The sequence below is a fragment of the Alexandromys fortis genome, unplaced genomic scaffold, assembly GCF_014885135.2.
Source record: "Alexandromys fortis isolate MF-2015 unplaced genomic scaffold, M_Fortis_MF-2015_v1.1 scaffold_18, whole genome shotgun sequence".
NCBI lineage: Eukaryota > Metazoa > Chordata > Mammalia > Rodentia > Cricetidae > Alexandromys > Alexandromys fortis.
In genome coordinates this window covers 11,522,707-11,541,932 of record NW_026067897.1, presented here as the reverse complement: position 1 = coordinate 11,541,932, position 19,226 = coordinate 11,522,707, and the positions used below count along the sequence as shown (strand labels likewise).

At 45.7% G+C, this 19,226-nt stretch overlaps 1 protein-coding gene and 1 pseudogene across 3 annotated transcripts in view; one reads left to right on the top strand and one right to left on the bottom strand.

The window, feature by feature from the left end:
• The window catches only part of Rgs20 (regulator of G protein signaling 20), a 61,450-nt gene that overhangs the window by 364 nt on the left and 41,860 nt on the right, over window positions 1–19,226 (top strand). Inside the window, exons 2-3 of one of the 3 annotated variants that reach the window (XM_050165549.1) lie at window positions 3,414–3,431; window positions 15,727–16,055. In XM_050165549.1, the coding sequence (XP_050021506.1) occupies window positions 3,414–3,431; window positions 15,727–16,055 (347 nt within the window). Of the gene's footprint in view, window positions 1–3,413; window positions 3,432–15,726; window positions 16,056–16,881; window positions 17,431–19,226 lie in introns of those variants that run through there. The other 2 variants (XM_050165540.1, XM_050165527.1) reach the window with 2 other exon arrangements.
• LOC126515682 (60 kDa heat shock protein, mitochondrial-like) lies at window positions 1,124–2,593 on the bottom strand (annotated as a pseudogene).

Here is a 19,226-nt window from a genome sequence, read left to right as displayed (position 1 = left end):
CACTAGCTCTTGTAGACCAGGCTGGCCTAGAACTCCCAGAGATCTGCCTGCCTCTGCCTCCCGAGTGCTGGGATTAAAGACGTGCGCCACCACTGCCCGGCGCCAGGAATATTTTTGAAACAATCTACAGGAAACCTAAAAACTTGGAAATTACCTGGTGTCCAGATTTCTACATCCTAAACAGCTTCCTACATCCTAAACAGCTTCCTTTTGCCCTTGCTTTTTGAGTTGCGTTTTTGTTTTGTTTAATGGTTTGTTTACTTTTGTGCTTTTGTTCTTGAGAGGGGAACCTTGGCCTCCCACCTGCTAAGCGGGAGCTCAGCCCCTGAGCTAACTCCCCACAGCTTTGGCTGCTTGTTTGCTTTTAGGAGATAATTGTTTTAAAAGCAGAAAACCTATCCTTAGTTTCTTTCACTATTGCTTTTAACTCTTGAATATTTTTCTTTGATATAAATACTATATGCCAGATATTTGTGAAAGAAAAATACAGACTTCTTTCTAAAACCATTGCTACAGAATAATGATAAATTTCTACAGGGACATGAAGATTAAAGAACTAAGAGGTGCTGTCCTGAAAATGTATAGCTTCCGAAAGTGAGTTTCCTAAGTGCGAGTTTCTGCATTGCTCCCATAGTGACAGTTCTCCTGTTCAGTGTTGTACGCTTCTTTGCAGACCTTACAGTGTAAGACTGCAAATCCTCTTAACTATTTATAGACGTGTCTCTTAAAGGTTACTGGTATGGAGCGGAATGGGCGTGTGCCAATGTTTAAGAAATAACTGGCAAAGCTCAGGAATAAATGTTGCAAAACCAGACCACAGAAAACCTGTCCATATACATTAGTTAACACTGGAAAACCCAGCTGTCCCTCAGCCACTGTCTCTCAGTCGTGGCTTATATATGGATCACTATGTTGCAGACTCTGCACTTAATTCTCCAAATCTTTCCTCTGATGTTGACCCAAGCAGAAGACAGGGTAAACAATAAGGGAAAAAAGTTTATTGTGAGTCTTTTTTATAGAAATAATTTTACCTTTTTGATGTATGTAAGCATTATGGATTTCTGCCACTCCTCCCATCATCAACAACTAAGCACAAGGTTTATTCGGCTAACTGGTCATTTTTGGTGTTTTCAGATAGGGTTTCACTAAGTAGCTAAAACTGGCCTCAAACTCAAAATCCTCCAGCAATAGTCACTGCAGGAATTTTGAATGGTCCTCGAATAATTCCTATACCTATTTCCTGATCTTTATTATCATCCTTTAATGAATCCAAGGCTGGAATGCACCAAAACAGAGGGCAATCCATTCCTAGAACAAAGCCGTCTGCAACAGCTGCTCCTGTAGCATTGAGAACATCTGTAACTCGTCTTCCCTCTCATTCCCCTCAGCATCGCGTGGCCCTCCAACCTGGAAGTTTAGCCAGTCACTCCCTTAGCTTTTCCTCTCCATAGTCACCAGCTGTGCCGGCTTCTTGATTTCTTGAATACAATTTTCAACTGCAGCTTTGTCACCTTTGCACTCAAAAGTATGGCATCGTCTTTGGTGACAACCTCTCCAACTTTTGTCAGACCTGATTTTGAACATTGTTAAGATTAAGCCTCAATCCCTTTTCTTCAAATACAGCACCACCAGTAATAGCAGCCGTATCTTCAAGCAGGTTCTTCCTATTGTCCCCAACCCCAGGAGCTTTGGCTGCTACAACCTAACGACCAATTTTTAGCCTGTTCAAAGCCACTGTGCTTAGAGTTAGAGCTTCTGCAGCAGCATCTTTAACAGTTATGACCAAAGGCTTCTGATGAGCACTCACCATTTCAAGTTCAATGAACTGGACACTAGGACATTTCTTTTCTTTCAACAGAACACGGGCATCTTGGAATTCACACTTTTACCTCTCAATGTATTAATAAAATATTGAGAAATACATCCTTTACCAAGCTTCATTCCTTCAATAATTTCTAATTCATCATTCAGATTTTTTTATACTTTCCTGTGATGACGCCCATTCTTCCAACATTAGAAATGATGCTTCCAATATCTTTGTCTCCATTAGCAGAAATCATCACAACTTGAACAGTTTCCTCAAAAATTGTCACAGGTTCAGACTATTTTTTTTAAGTTCAGAAATGACAGCGTCAATAGCCAATACCACACCTCTTCTGCTCTCCACTGGACTAGCTAGCACCTTTGCTGATCTTCTCAGCCTCCTCCTCGGCAACAGAACAGACCAAAACAGTAGCAACAGTAGTGCCTGCTTCTTCATTTGTGTTATTGGCAACACCTTGAGCGAATTTAAGGCCAGTATTTTTGTGTCTAGCGTTTAAATCAATTGCCTTTGCAACTGTGACTCCATCTTTTGTTACTTTGGTACTACTCCCCCAGCTCTGTTGAGTAATCACTGTTCTTCCCTATGGGTAACAGCTACAGCAAGGGCTGAAAGGTCTACACCTTGAAGCACAAAGGCTCAGGCATCTGCAACAAAATTTACATCTTTGCAATAGGGCCAAGTGAGGTGGGGAGCCAGTGCCCAGAACACTGGTTTCATCTGGAAAAATATGGTTGGTAGTGGAAGTGTTTCTCTGGGGTGGGAGTGCATGAGGCTGTCAGTAGGGGGTGAGATCAGGAAACAGAGTTTGCTACAAGCGTTACAGATCTCAAGGCAATGCTGAAGGATAAGAAGCTAATTCCCAAAGATCATACTGGATGGTTCCACTTAGATACAATCCTTGGACTAAAATAATAAAGATGGAGAACAGATTAATTGTTGCTCAAGATTAGAGATGAAAGCAAAGTGACGGGTATAGCTCGATAAAGTGGAGAATGACTTAGTAGGAGCCTTGCAGTGATACATCTTGATTTTCCTGACTGGTCCACAAATCTAGCATGTGATAAAATCTCACATAGCTACGTGTACACATTCCTAAACACACAAGTGCATGTGATACATGGGAAATCTGAGTAGCCACTATGAATTGTGCTGATGTTGATCTCCTGGTTTTCATATTGAACTGAAGTTATGCAATCTTCTTAGAGCTAAATTGAATGCACATTGCAATTTCCCGCACATTTATACCGATTTCAGAACAAAAGGTTTAAGAAAATCTGGCAGACAGGTTAGACTGATGTTATCGACATGCTAATTGCTTACATTTATTATCGTGGCTTTTCTGGTTGTTCCTTCCATTTGGATCCTTGCCCAACTTCATTAAGTCAGTAGATTGAGCCTGTCAGACCAGATTTAGAAGTTTAAAAAAACAAGTTTGGAAATACTGTTGGTTACATATGGGAAATCAGAAGTCAGATGAGCGGTGACATGAATCTGGGTTTTCTGACTGATTTCAGTGCTAAAGTGATAGTTGCCAAAAGCAATTTAGAAAGTAGACTGCAGACTGGGAAGATGGGTCAGTCGGTAAAAGTGCCGGATGTGAAGCCTTGCATTTGAATTCCTAGCATACACATAAAAGCTGAATGTGGTTCCATGTAATCTCATCATTCTGTGGTAGAGATGGACAGATTCTAGGAACTCACTGGGCAGCCAGCCTGTCTGAAATAGATGAGCTGCTTGTTCTGTGATAGTCCCTGTCTCAAGGGAATGAAGTAGACAGCAACTGATGTCCTCCTCACATGTGGAGGGGTTCCGTACAGGAGCAGGAACAACTCAAACACAGCAGCATCACCAGAAGCCCACTCCAGCATGAGTGACAACTCGTGAAATCTGAACCCCCTCCAGTTTACTGCAGGACTTGCAGGCAGCTGAACAGGTTGGAGGTTATCTCCCTTGGGTAGCTTAGCTGGTCTGAGCATCTCCTTTGCAGCCCTTGATGTTTATATATCCTTAAGGAGGGAGGGCCTTTGTACGTCTGGTAAATTTCAGGTATTTCCTAAGACTTCTGAGTTTTTTCTTCCAGAATCTTGATGAGGCTTCCTTTAGAATTCCCAGCATCCTGTCCTTTTATCTTCCTTCTTCTCTTCCTCTTTCTCTTTAAACAGGGTCTTACTGTGTAGTCCTTGTTGTACTGATACTCACTGTGTAGACAAGGCTGGCCTTGAACTCACAGAAATTTGACTGCTTCTGCTTCCCAAGTACTGTAATCAAAGGTGTGGGGTACCATGCCTGGCCAACTGCCAAGACCTTAGAGCCTCAGAGGAAAATGCTAACTAACTGTAAAGCCAGCACTGGAAAAGGTGCAAGCGATAATTCAAGACCTCCCTTGGCTACATAACAAATTCAAGACCCTGTCTCAAAAGAGGAATGGTAAACTGAGATCTTGTGCTTTGGAATACAGAATTCTCAATGAATCTTTCTGAACCATGAATTGATTATAAGTTTTCTAACATGGCACTATTTTACCACAAAATAAGTACTCCCTCACATGGTGTATGGACAAAAACTCTCCTATGCCTTTGTTCGCTAGGGTTTTTACTTCCTTTCATGACAAGGAGTAGAAATGGAAGGCCAGATACATCCTGGGTCAGCAGTCTTTTAAGGCAGGCGACATGAGAAGGACAGACATCATTGCAGCCAGTCTGGTGAGACCTCACTACCTGAATATAGACTCAGATGTGTGTGTATTCTGGCCTGGTAATAAATATGGCCAGGGATGAGACAAGAGAGCTATTTCTTCAGCATAATTTTTACTTCATCCCAATGCAAATACCTTTCCAGAACTGTGGTCCAAAATGCTCTCTTCTTCCAGCCCTGTGTGATTGCTTGAGCTGAGTGTTAAAATTTCAAGCAGTGAGGAGGCTGGAGAGATGGCTCAGTGGTTAAGAGCATTGGCTGCTCTTCCAGAGGTCCTGAGTTCAATTCCCAGCAACCACATGGTGGCTCACAACCATCTGTAATGAGATCTGGCGCCCTCCTTTGGTGTGGGGACATATATGGAGGCAAAATGTTGTATACATAATAAATAAATAAATCTTTAAAAAAAATTCAAGCAGTGAGCGCAGAAAAATGAATTTCAAGCACTCCAAGAGCAGCTGCTAAAACTCAGTGCTTTGTGGAAAGAAAATATGAAGGAAGTAAGACAGGAAAAATGCCTTAGTCAGAAAGTGATCATCCAGGTGGCATCCAGGAACTCCCCATCAATGTGTTCTGAAGGCATTGTTACTCCATCCTTCTTCTGGACAAGTGACAAATTAACTGAGCCCAAAGCTGTGCCTTTTCTTTCTCAAAGTTCTCTGAAAATAACTTCACAGCGATTAACTTAGCTCTTCTGGCATTCATGAGTTTTCTCTGAATTCTGTCTGCCATATTTGTCCTGTGTGGGTTCAAGCAGTCCGGGACTTAGTGTGAAATCCTTCCAGTTGAGGCAAACGTGGATGTATACCCAACAGGCTGTAGACCCAGGAGTTTGAGTTTTGTTACAGAGCATGGTGACTACAGTTAAAAATCCTAAATTATTTATTTCAAGGACACTAGAGAGTTTTAAACATCCTCTATCCCCCCCCAAAATCACAAGTAGGTGAGATGAAGCATGTTAATAAACCTGGCGATTTAATCATTTAACATGTGTTCATACATAAAAACGTCATACTGCACCTCATAGTTACACAAAATTTACTATTTTAAGGAAGAACAAAATAGAAAACAGAGTTTTAAGGATAAAACAAATTAAACAAAAATAAAGCCAAATAATACTTTAGCTCGTCACAAGAAAGTCTTGGTTATATCTCTGAGACTTTTGCTCCACAGCTATCTGGACAATGCTTTAAGTTGATGAGGTATCTAACAGTCAACGCCTTTGCACTGATATAGTCTAATAATAGTCTAGTAATCTAATAGTCAATATCTTTGCACCGATATAGTCTAATAGTCAATGTCTTTGCAGTGATAAATGAAAAAGGTGATCCTCTTAAAGGAGAATGGCAAATGACCACCTTCTCAATGCCTCATAAAATGTTCATAGAGTTTAGTGAATGATTTTGTCATGAGCCCCAAAGAGACTTCCTCTTTACCGGCAAACAGCAGGTGCCAGATGTTAGATCTTCAAGGTAGCTTGCTGCTGTGGTTTGGGTGTGTTCCCCAAACCACACGTTAGAGGTTTGATCCCTAGGTGATACTGTTGGGACACAGGGCTTAACAGGAAGTGATTGGTCATAAAGGTGTAGCCATCACAATTAACGTCTTTGTCCCAGGAATAAGTTAATTGTCCCAGGAGAGGTTTGTTACAGTAGCACCTGTGGCTCTCGTCCACCCTCTCTTGCTAACTTTCCACATTTATCATGATACAGCCCAGCCCAGCAGATGTCCTTGAATTTACTAGTCACTGAGATCTTGAGCCAAATAAACTTCCTTGTGAAATCTAGCCCATAGTACTTTGTGTTAGCAGCAGAAATGTAGTAAACGGTAACCCAACTCAGGCAACCCATCTGTGCCTGCCAGGGAGGCTACAGTAACAATCAAGACCTAAGATATCACAGGAAGGTGGGTCCCATGGCTTCACTAAGTGTATTCCATGATCAGAGTTAAGCCCATGGTCAATCTAACTGCAGAACAGTCTGGGAATGTGGAAAAGCCCAAGGTACCAGTAAACATTAATAATACAACACAAACATGTACCACACCCTCCAATGAAACCATAATCTGAGCATCTATAAATCATATTTGAAGTTCTGATTGGGAAAGTAGGATGGCTAATCTTCACCATCAGTTGGACTGGACTTAGGATCACCACGGAGGCAGACCTTTGTGTCTGCCTGAGGGCATTTCCAAAAAGGTCTAACCGATTGTAAGTGATACCAACCTGTGGCTGAGTTGCCAAACACACACACACACACACACACACACACACACACACACACATTTTAAAAAGGAAAAGGAAAAGAAAAAAATCCAGGTGAGTGCCAGCATGCTCTTTTCTCTGTGTCCTGACCCACTCAATATAAGCAAGCAACCTCCTGTCCTTGCTGTCCCAGCCAGGGGAGGCTTACCATGCCTTCCTCACTGTAACAGACAGCAATCATAAAACCATGAATCTAAACAAAAGCCTGGAAATACAGTTCAGTGGGAGAGTACTTGTTTAGAGGTCTTTAGGGTCGATCTTACAATAAAATCAGTACAAACACTGCACAGTATTTCTGTTTATATGTGTACAGTGTGTTTCTGTACAGTATCACACAGAAAACTGAGCAGTGTGGTGTAGATAAAATTGTAGTGGGAATTTCATGAATAAATCTTATATAGTAACAGAGAAGCCATTTTCTTTCATTCTGTGAATAAATATAATTCAGATCAAACTTAAGCCACTCAAGAATTTGTTTTCAAAACTTTCACATGATAGTTTATTTTGGGGAAGTAGTGAATTTGGCTCTCTAATAGTTCAGGTTGGCCTCAGATTCCCTATGTCATAGAAAAGAGCCTTGAACTCCTGACCTCCTGCCTCTATTTCTCAAGTGCTGGAATGCCAGATACATGTCATATTCTAGCTACAGGATGATTTTTATAGCAACTTTATTAAAATGACTGAAAAGGAATTTTTAAGGTTAGCAAATATGTCTTCAAATCTTATACACAATGGAACTCAAATCATAGACAGTATTATTTTTTAATTTTGCATTCTTATATAGAAAACAATGCTTTTCCACAGGATATATTTTTCTCACATGATTTTGAATTTTCAACAATAAAAATTTCCAGGTTTCGTTTTCAAGTGACAGATCAATCTAAGGATATTGATTCAAAATAAAACTGCAAATGAACTAAAACCATAGGTATATAATCTGGAAATATTTCTTAACTACCTGTTTAAAATGCATATGAATGGCAAAGCATGGTGGTGCAAGGCATGGTGGTGCATACCTTCAATCCTGACACTTGGGAGGGAGAGGTAGGTGGTCTATACAGCAAGTTTCAGATCAGTGAGACCTTGTCTCAAAAAAAGACCAAAAAAAAAAAGAGTTCATATGACTAGGAGATAAAAATAATCAAGCAGGACACAAGAGGCTGACGTCTCTGGGCCTGAGTTCTTGAACATGTGGAAGGTCTCAAAAGACAACCTGACACCAGGCTTCAACTGCTCCATCCCCAAGTTCTCATATCAGATCCCCAGGAGGGAAAAACTGGTCCAGGGCAGGTGGTTTCTAGATTCAGGTCAATTATTCCTGCCCATTCCATACATTTTGAAAACCTTAAGATTGTTTTGTTCATATCACACCAAGTTCTGGCTTGGATGTTTGGTTTCTTGTATTTTGATTCTGTTGTTCATAAGTTTTATAATCGTAATTGAAAGAAAAATTCACGTCTTCCTTGTCTACCCTGTATTGGGCAAAGAATGTGTGGGTGGGTCCTTCCAAAAGGGGTCTAGGACCATAGACCACCCACTGCGTATAGGACATGGATGGGTTATGTGGGTTTTCTGTAAGCTTTTCTGTTCTCTTACGAAAGGTTGGGTCGATCCAGCAGGATATATGAACACCCAGGAACACACATTCATGAACAGCAACTTGGAGTTCGGAGCTCTTTTCAGCCCTTCTCTGTGGTTTTGGAGCCTGTCCTGGAACTAGCTCTTGTAGACCAGGCTGGTCTCGAACTCACAAAGATCTGCCTGCCTCTGCCTCCTGAGTGCTGGGATTAAAGGCGTGCGCCACCACCGCCTGGCAGTAATGCCTTATTTCATTAGTCACCCTTTTCTTAACTATTTGATATATCGTCATGGTCTTTGCACTTTATGGATAATGTCTATCACTGATTTCTTCTGTTGATTACAGAGAAATTCCGTTGGTGATTCTGTAGCCCCTATCTACTTTCCTAGGTCCTCATTTTCTAAGCAGCCTTGGTCAAAGGCCAAGTTACAGCTCTGCCTGGCTCATCCATCAGAAATGCAATCACAACGGGAATTAAAAGTAAATGTTTTGGGATGTTAGGAAATTGGGGGTGGAGCAGAGACCTCACCGCATTTTGAAATTCTTTCTCCCTCAGTTAAGATCCAACCTGAGTCGCTGCTTCTTGGCACCGGTTCTGCATGTCATACTAGTGCAACAATGGCTCCCATCTTTTTTCTAAGGCAAGGGGAAAAAGAACACCAAATGGTGACTACTCAGAGAAGTTGAGTGTTGTGTGAGTCCCAGCTAGTAAAACCCAAAGCTTGATTGTCACTCACTGAAGTTTGACTACTTGACAACTCGTTTTTATTAAGCACCTAAAAAGTTGTGTAATAAGCATCCTTTTAATACAAACTAAAAAAAAAGAAGTAAGACTACATAGAAAATCATGTCTTTGAAGGGGGGGGCAAAAAAAAAGAGAAAATCATGTCTTTGGAAGTGCAAGGACTGGGTTTTTTTTAAATCAGGTCTAGGTTGGGTTTCATTCTCTGAGCCTTGGTTTTACCATCTACAAAAAAATAAGGCAAACAATTTTAAAAATTTAAACTATTTTTCTCATATCACACCAAATCCTGGCTTGAATGTTTGGTTTCTTGTATTTTGATTCTGTTGTTTATAAGTTTTATAATTGTAACTAAAAGAAAAATTCACGTCTTCCTTGTCAACCCTCTGTTTGGCAAAGAACGTGTGGGTGGGTTAAAAAAATTAACTTAAAAAAAATAACACAAACACCCACATATACATTTTAATATGTTGCTTTGAAAAAGGATCAAATGAGATAAGTATGTCAAAATGTTGGAGTTGGGGAGTGGCTCACTTGCAAAATGCTTGCCTAGCATGCCCCTGGCCCTGGATTAAATCCCCAGCCTTGAGGAGACAGAATCTGATCAAGTTTAAAGACGCAGAGTCTTCAGATGTTCTCAGAGAACCTGCATCTGTGTGTCCAGGGTCCATGAGGTCCTGGGAGCCTCTGGAAGCCAATATGCTTGGTTTGTAGACAGTTTCTTTCCAGAAGCAGCTGACTTCATTATCTCCTACACGTGGCTCTCACGCTTACTAGGCACGTAGTAAGAATCAAATCAATGCTCTTTGATCAATATATTAGTAGACAAAAAATTGTTTCTCTGCTTCATCCCCACCATAATATGCAGTTTTATTTCTTGACTTCTTCAAATTAAAACTGTTTTTTAAAAAAATCTTCTTTCAAACACTCATGTGCCCTAAAAAAAAGTTGATGTTAGTTATGAATCCTGAATAGCTCCCAAAATGTATCATTTCAAAAACACTGTCAAGCTCCAACTTCCCCAAGAAAAAGAACCCTTTAAAATGCTAAGCAAAGCGGTCTAATTCAGTCACTCAAAGAAATCAATGACTGCTTACAATTTTTTCAGCAGCCAGGCCAGAAAATGAAGAAAAGCAGAGAATAACAGGCCTCGGCATGGCAAAGTAAGGCCTCAGAGAGCTCACTTCATTAGACACAGCTGGAAAAAGCTACAAAGCCCTGACAGCCCTGCAGAGCCCTCCTGCAAATTGCCCACTTGGAACACACAGGGTCTCCCCTTGTTCTTGCCATCTTGTTTGCTGATTTTCTGGATCTACCAGCATGAAATTGGGAGATGCAGCAGGTGCTCCCTTTGGCATCAGGCCTTTTCTGAATACCCATTGTGCTAAACCTCTTACCTAGGAGGCTTGGCTGTACAACTGGGACAGCGTTTATCCCAGTCTCTGATATGCTGACATTGAAGAAGAGATAAAATACAATGCTTTAAAACTATTCTACTAAAGGATTCGTGCCTATAATTCAAGTCCACCTGATGCTGAGGCAGAAGTCAATTAGTGATGCCAATCTGGGCTCCGGGGTGGGATGGCTCAAATGTGCTGATTCTAAGTAAGAAGTTTCACTGTTGGCCTTTCCCTTTTCCTTGCCCCTTCATGTGTGTGTGTGTGTGTGTGTGTGTGTGTGTTTGTGTGTGTGTGTGCATGTGTGTATGTATTATTCAGGCTGGTAAAACAACTCAATTAGTGAAATGCTTACTCTCCAAACATGAGGCCCTGAGCACTCATTTCCAGCTCCTATGTAAAGGAAAGACACACTAGGTCCTCTTGGACCACTCCTGTAATCCCAGCATTGGGGAAGTGGAGACAGGAGAATCTCTACGACTCACTGACCATTCAATCTAGTCAATTGATTAATTGAATAGCTCCAGATTCAGTGAGAGACTGTCTCAAAAGTAAAGTAGAGAAGCAACTGAGGAAGGCACTCAATATATGTACACAAACAGAAGAAATGTCAAACATTTCTTAGCATAATGGAACTTTATCTGCTTAGCATTCTGGCTAACAATTATCAACTCCATATCATATCATAACACCTCTAAGTTCAATTAACAAATACTCAATACAACACAATTTGATTCTGCCATTTGCCTCCTTTCAACATTTTAGCAACTTCCTATTGCTTTTTAATAAATCTAACATCTTCTAAACAATCCACTTACCAGGTTTATTCTACATAATTCCTCGTATCCTCTAACTCACCAAACCTTCAAGAAGGATGCCCACATCCTTTCTTCCTCATGTCGAATTCCAAGCCCTTCAGGAAAAAAATATAGAAGACATATAATAAATAGTGTTGAAAGAATAACTAAAGGAGGGCATGTGTGTGTATGTGTGTCTGTGTGTGTGTGTGTGTGTGTGTGTGTGTGTGTGTGTAGTATTAGCGTTTGGAGGGCTGAGGCTGCAGGGTTGTAAGGATGAGGTTAACCTAGGCTATGTATGGAGACCTTGCATTCATTCTGTTGCTATGAAGAGACACCATGACGACGGCAACTCTTATAAAGGAAAGATTTTAGTTGGGACTGCCTTACAGTTTCAGCAGTTAGGTTATTATCATCATGGCGGAAGCACGGAGGCACAGAGGCAGGAACTGAGAGTTCTACATTTGGATCCACAAGCAGCAGGAAAAGAGAGACACTGGGCCTGGCTTGGGCTTTTAAAAGCTCAGAGGCCACCCCCAGTGACATACTTCCTCCAACAGAGCCATACCTCTTAATCTTTTTAAATAGTGCCACTCCATAAACATTGGAATATATGACCCTATGGGGACTATTCTTATTCTAACCATCGTATCTTATCATTTAAAAAAAATGCAGAGAAAAGTGTAGTAACATGAAACACCCTTCTACCCTTTCTACCCATGCCCTGCTTCAGGTATTTCTTTCTACTTGACTATGTATAATCTACCTTTCAGCAAATACTCAGAGGAGAATTATACTAGGCAGTGTGTATCTTACAAACACTCTGAGTAGTGACAGCGTACACCAAAGTGAGAGAACCCGGGAGAGTGAAAGCTCAGTGACAGAATGAGCGTCAACCTGCTGCGCCCTCCCTTTGTCCCTGGTGGACTGGAAGCTCATGCCTGGAAGAGTTTGTATGTTGCCTTGCTTGTTTGGACTCAGGCTTGGTGCATCCTGGCCAATGCTCTGCCATTGAGCTCTCGCTCTCCACCCCCTTGCAGTCTAGAAGTGATTCCGTTCATTGCAGTGAAATAGAAGCAACACACCATTTGCAGGATTAGCCATTTTAGCTAAATGAGTCCATGGCGTTAGCTTCATTTATCATGTTTTACGCCTATTACCATTATCTACTTCTAGAACTTTTTCTTTCCAAACAAACAATAACTTCACTCTCCCTCCTCTTCAGCCCCTAGCAACCTCTGCTCTACTTTCTGTCTCTAAATTTGCCTGTTCTTGGTACCTCCTATGAACGGATTCTTGTAATATTTGTCTTCCTGTATCTGGCTTCTTTCACTTAGCATAAAATGTTCAAGATTCATCCATGTGATAGCATATTTAGGAATCCTGTGCCCTATCTGGCTGAGGAGGATTTTTAATTTATTTGCAGTTCATCTGTTCACTGATTATATATTAAACCCTTTACTGGGGGGCAAGCACTGTTTTGGGCACTATCAAGACAGCAATAGGCACAAGAGAGAAGATTCTTACTGACTTCTATTACATGTGAATATACGTGAGGGGTGTGTGTGTGTGTGTGTGTGTTGGAAAGATTTAAGCTTCAGGAAGTTGAGAACACTGACAAGCCTAAAGTCTGAAACAAGACAACAGCTTGCAAATTCAAATAAGAACTGATCCCAATCTGCAGGACAGGACAAGCAGGCTGGAAACTCAGCCAGGGTTTCTGTTTTGCAATCTGGAGGTCAAATTCCTTCTGAGGGAGAATCTGTCCTAGGCCTCATCTGAGCTCTAGCATTTTGCTAAGAGTCTCTGGCATTGCTTGGGTTGTAGACACATCACTTTGATCTCTGTCTCCATGCCTAGACAGCGTTCTCCCTACGTGCAAGGGTAGGTTCACATCCTCCCTTTTTATAAAGAGACCACTCAGCAGAATACAGCCATCCAACTCCGGCATGACCTCACCTTGACTAATAATACTTGCAATGACTCTGCTTCCAAGCAAGGTCCTGAGGTGCTCAGGGTCCAAATTTCAAGATATAAACTGGGAAGGGTCACGCCAGCTGGTAGCACAAGGCGATCTGTGAATATGAAGAGCTATTTAAAAAGTGAGTTTAAAACACTGAAACCAGGGGACTGGAGGTAAGGCTTGTGGTAGCGTGTAGTATACCTGTGTTCAATTTCCAGCATCCAGGCGGTGGCTGGGCTGGGGGGGGGGGTCAGGCAGACTGCTGAAGGTCTCTTCTGAGATAGCTTTCTTCAGACCGAATTTTGTGATTGCATCAATACTCTGTGGCCCTCTCTGTCCATGCTGTTGGGGCCTAGAGATCACTACCATTCACACCCACTGTTCTTACACTCGGGGTCCCACCCAGGCTTCCAGAGCAGGAGGTTTAAGAGCAGAATTGTCTAAGGAACCCAAATGGTGTCTCCAGATGAGCAAACGAGAGCAAACTTTGTTTCTCTGGGATCTTTTAGGACTCTTATTCTGCCTGAACACTTCCACAGCTCCTTCAAAAGAGTCTCTGTGTTGAAGCAGAAGACCAGAGCAAAATGCCTAATGAAGCATACCCAGGAAAGGAGCTTGAGAGACTGGAGAAGACCGGCTGGGAATAGGGGGAGGATAAGAGAGGGTCGAATTTTCACAAACACTATGACACCAAACGCTGGGGTCTACAAAAGGCGCTAAGCTTTTTCAGGCCCCTTGGAGGCAGTCCAAACAGTCTCGGAAGTGTGCCAAGCGCCGGCAGCGTTTTGACTGCATTCTAACTTTCCCCGTGCGAGGGCGTGGACGAATAGCAATGGTTGAGGCTGGGCACCGTCCAGATGTAGGTCGCTGGGAAGAAGCCAATCCCGTTTTAACTTTCTAGCTCCAGCCAACTGCTGGCGTCCTGCACAGGTTGGCGAAGGGTCTGGGACTGCCCTGGGACGCAGGAACCAGGAGCAGGTGCGACCCAGGTCCATGGTCCAGGTAGCTGCGCCCATAAGAACTGCCCAGGTCCGGCCTCTTAGGGCATCTAAGTGTGTTGGCATGCGTTGAACAACCCACTGCCACCAACACACACAGAGAGAGAGAGAGAGAGAGAGAGAGAGAGAGAGAGAGAGAGAGAGACAGAGTCAGGGATACGTTCACTGCCCCCTCTCAAGGCAAGGCGATCCTCGGTCTCTGGATTGGGTGGCAAGTCTGACCCCATTCCCCCAAGAAATGGTAGTGAAGGAAAGCAACACTCACTGAGTGTACTTATGCGGAAATGTAAACCCAGATCAATTCTCCCCTGCGCATACAAACAACAGAGACAAATCAGACGTGGCTGGGCGGCTTCCCAGAAAAGGCCTCATGAATGAGAATGGGTTGCTAGGTTTCCCTCCCTCCACCCCACATCCCCCGACAATCCCTTCCCACAGGGCTTCCACCGACAAAAGAAAACAGGCTGGCTGGGTGACTACCACTCCGGGAACCAAGCCAGGGCCGGGAGTGCCCGCGGCCGCTCCCGCCTTCAGGACCCTGGAGAGCGCCTGCGCCTGGCCCCTGGGACCTGAGCCCAGCTGTCCCTGGTGCTCTCCCCACCGGAGCCTCAACACACTGTAACTTTTATTCGTTGCTCCCGACTCTACTTTCATTTTTCTTGGCAACACTACTCTTTTTTTTTTTTCACAGACAGATTGAAATGTCTTTGTGTTTTGCTTGAGGGAAGTGTTTGCATTGGCAGAGTTAGGTTCTGGTTTGTAACTACACTAAATGTTAGGACTTAAGTAGCTAAGAAAGACTTAAAGATGCAAGCCTGAAGATGGAGTTCAGAAAAGAGTTCTGCAGTAGGAAGGCTTATAAAACCCTGGTCTCCTCCACTCCAATGAATGCTAAGGTCAAGTGGGCCAGCCCCTTCTCCCAGCAGCCCAATGTGGGTCTGGCATTCATCAGCCACCAGCATCTTCCATTCACGTCTCACTTAAAAGCTACCCCAGAAGGACGTGGTAATCAAGTGAGTGCCTAGTCACTACCTCAAATGCGTAGTGGTTTGTCGGATAATGACAGGGCGAGAAAGGAAGAAGTGCAAAAATGAATAGATGTGAACACAAACCTTACACAGGCACGCCATGTTGAACATGCATACAGATCCCACGGGGATGTTAACGAGTAGGTTCTGATGACCGAGGCGGGGTTAGGGACAGAAATTTTGCATTTTTGTGGAGCAGCTGGGTATTGGGTATTGGCAACAGCTGCTCGTCCAGGGACCACAACCTTTAACTGCATCGTTTTAGGAAAGAAGAAGTGAAGGGAGAGTCTAACCTCGCTCTTTTCCTTTTGCTTTCACCGACCTTCTCTTACTCCCAAAGTAAAGTCTCAAAATACTGGAGCAAGAGGTCTCACGTGTGTGACAAGACCCTAATGATTTGCTGGGTTTGTTTCTCTCGTTCCCCCACACCCTTCCCGCCGTCCGTCCTGCTCAGCTCCCAGACTCTCCAGCCTTCCGGACGCTGCTCCACCACCTTTCTAGCCTGCCTTGCAGCTTCACGCGGTTCTTCTCGGATCTTCTGCGGCGACCCCCTCCCTCGACTGGCCCGAGGCGCTGGGACTGCTCCCCGCAGCTTCCGGCCTGGCCAGCCGCCCAGCTCTCTCCAGTGCCCCACCGCCTCCTGCTCCTATTCGCGGCCTCAATGGCACTTCCAGGTCGACCTCCGAGGGGCCGTTGTCTGAAACTGGCAAATCTAAACCCAGAGCCCAGAGAAGAGGACGCCTGCACTGGGAAGAGTTCGCCGGAGTCTGTGAGTATTGGGGACTCCACCAAACCTATCCTCGGCCTCCCGCGGCCCCAGCCTTTCCCGCTCGTTCTAAGCCCGACTGACCCAACCCAGTCGGCACAAGGCTGGGCACACTGGGCTCCCGGACACTCCCACATCCTCGGAAGCTTCTAGAAGCTTCTTTCTCCGTAGCCATTCATTCCCGCTCTACGTTTCCTAGAAGCGAGAGCCTCCGAGGATCTTTTCCAACTGCGGTTGCAGTTCTGAGCCTCCCAGAGCATCCCAGCACGTCGCCACCGCCCGCAGCTGAGTTGGCGCTCCCACTCCTCTGCCTCTCTGCCTCTGCGGGAGAGGGAGGAAATGACGTGACGTTATTTTTGTGTCAGGTCACTTTGCTGCCACAGTTTAGCCCTCCTACCTCAGGCGCATTGCCCCAGGGGCCCACCCCAAGGTTTACTACTCATCGACCCGCGGCGACCCTGGCGCCGGGAGTCCACAGAGCTAGGCTCCAGTTGGCGCGGCCGCACGGGGCTCCCCTCGCTCCACTTCTGAGTCCTGAGGGAAAGGCGGCTGTCGAGGGACTGCGTGGGACCGGAGTCCAGGCTTAGGTTTTCCTGCACAATATCTTGCCATTTCCAGTCTTCGGGTGGGGCCATCCGAGTCTGGCTGACCCAGATCAGGTGTGACTATCTGAGAGAGAGAGAGAGAGAGAGAGAGAGAGAGAGAGAGAGAGAGAGAGAGATTGAGATGTTTGGGGTTGCGGGGATAGTGGCTTCTTCAGGAATTGTCTTGTAGAGGCGGGCAGGTCACTGGCGCGACCCAGGGTACAGAGCATCGGCTCCTCTCACACTCCTCCACCCCATCTCTGCGCTGCCCCCCCCCCCAGCCTCTCTTCACTCACGGGGTCCCAGCACTCATTCACTCAGTCTGGATAGGCCCGCGCAAGCTAAGGCCAAGGAATAAAGGGAAGGGGCTTTGAAGGAATCCTCAAAACTCGCTCCGTGCCGCACCCACTCTTCGGTGCTACTGGAAGAAAGGAGCCTACCTAGGTCGGGCGGGCGGGAATCCTCTAGCTCGCGTTTGGGACTAAAAGTCCCGGCAGCCTCCGAGTGTTGCGCGTCGCCGCCGGTAGGAGGCGAGCCCGGGAATGCCCAGCCCTAGGAAAGCCTGTGTGGAGGCGTAGAGGAGGGAAGAAGAGGAAGAAAGAAAGCTCAGCAGCTTAGACTGGGAGACGCAGGAAAGGGCGGGAGGCAGGGAGGCAGGGAGCCAGCACCCGCCGAGTAGCAACTGCGCTCACAAGTGTTAGAAAACTAAGGCACACTCTGGACGCATGCGCACGGTCAACGGAGGCCAGAGGGCCAGAGCTTCCCCTCCAGCTAGTCCTGTGGAGCCTAGCTTGGTAAGAATCCGGCGTCCTCTCCTTCCCAGACTCTCCCCGGAAGCCCTGGACCCAGCAGTGGAAGGAAACCCGAGGGTGGGCTCGTTCGAGGGACTTGGGGCGCCATTCCCTTCTTGCACGGTGGTGGAAGCCCTAGCGAGTCATCTCCCCCTGAGTTAGTCAATGGTTGTCAAAAGTGGGTTGTGGGTTAGAGTTATGGCAATGTCTGAAGGAGGGCTCGAACCATCGTGAACAATTATTGTCCGATGGTCCTGGGTCTGAGACTCAGTGCCGGACGAGAATGTTATTAAGGTCTAAAGTGCATATTGGCCATGCCAAGCACTTTGGGAAAGCCCAAGCGCTCTCACTGAGTTGGGGGAAGGATGCGCCCGGGGTGAGCAGTTTGAGCGCAGGTGGGAAGGAGGTGGCACTCCGGGAACTCACCACCTCCCTTTCGAAGAAGCGCAACCCAGGCGAGCAGGCAGAGCTGGGTGCGAAGTGGGCGCTCAGACCGCACCCCGAGAGCTGGGATCTGCATGCACCTTGCTGCAGAGCAGACACAACAGTTGCTTAAGAGACAGGCTCTGGGAGCTTTTCCTTAGCCGCCCGGGCCGCTAGATTCTCCACACTCGGAGGGGCGTTCCCGACGTTGGAATCCACCGGGACGCCCAGGCTGCGGCGACTGAAGGTACGGGTGGGAAGCCGAGAGGTTGCGAGGAGGTGAGCAATGGGGAGTTGGGTCTTTGTACGCCGGTGCCCTGGGCCTTGGGAGCACTGAATTGGCAGACAGCTCCTTCGGAGATCTGGGTGCGTGTGGCTATCCTCATTCACCGCTTCAGAGGAGTAGGTAGAGGAGAGGCCTCGGAAAAGGCGGAGCGCGGGGGCGGGGTGGATCTTCGGGGAGAGGTTTGACTGTGCTTCAGGATTTCCACACACAGGGAGTGGGCGACGAGAGGTGGGTGTTGGGGAGGGGTGTGCGGGCACTGCGATCTACCCACCCCACGCGGATCTGGAGGTGGGGCGCTGAGAGAGGTGGCTTTCTCGGGCTGGGATGGGTTTGGAGCTTCCCGAATTCTGCAAGAAACCATGGGAACTTGGGCAAGAGGAGCTAGCGACACAGACACGCAGCCCAGCGGCTGGTGGACACGGGGTGAAGCATGTTTGGGGCCCGAACTGAGATTCCGGAGCGAGCATCTCTGCCTCTGCGCCCCCAGGCGGTGAACAGAGCCAGGGCGCATAGGTGGCGGTGCAGGGTTTCTGTCCTGAAGGAGAGTGAGGGAAAGGAAATCTCTGTTCCTTTCCAGAGACTTTGGTGAAGGCTTATCGCTGTCCTTGGCTTTCCGACTTCACAAGCACTATCCGGCTGGGCTTAGCGGCCAGTCACCACAGCAGTCAGTGCTCTCGGTGCTGGCGATAGCCCCTCACCCACTAGGTTATGGGGCTGCAAATAACTCCGGAAATGTGGGCGGTGAGGAGCTCCAGCGTCAATCACTTCTCACCACCACCTCTGCGTGGTCAGTCCCTACCCTTCCTCAGAGGCGCTGGTGACTAGGCTCCCAAAAGGCTCACTTTGATTTGCTTCTGTTACCAAGCAAAGGTCCACATTCACTGAACTGCCTGACTTCCTCAAGGACAATTTGCTAAAATGACACTTACCTTTAAGTGCTTCAGAACAGTTCTAATACACACTATTTACAGATTTTACTTATAGTTGCCCCAAACCTAGTTTTTATACGGTTTCGTCCCGTTTATCTTCTGTGCGTTGATCTGCATCGTTTACGACATGAAGAGCTCTTCCTGCAGTCTATTGTCTGTGC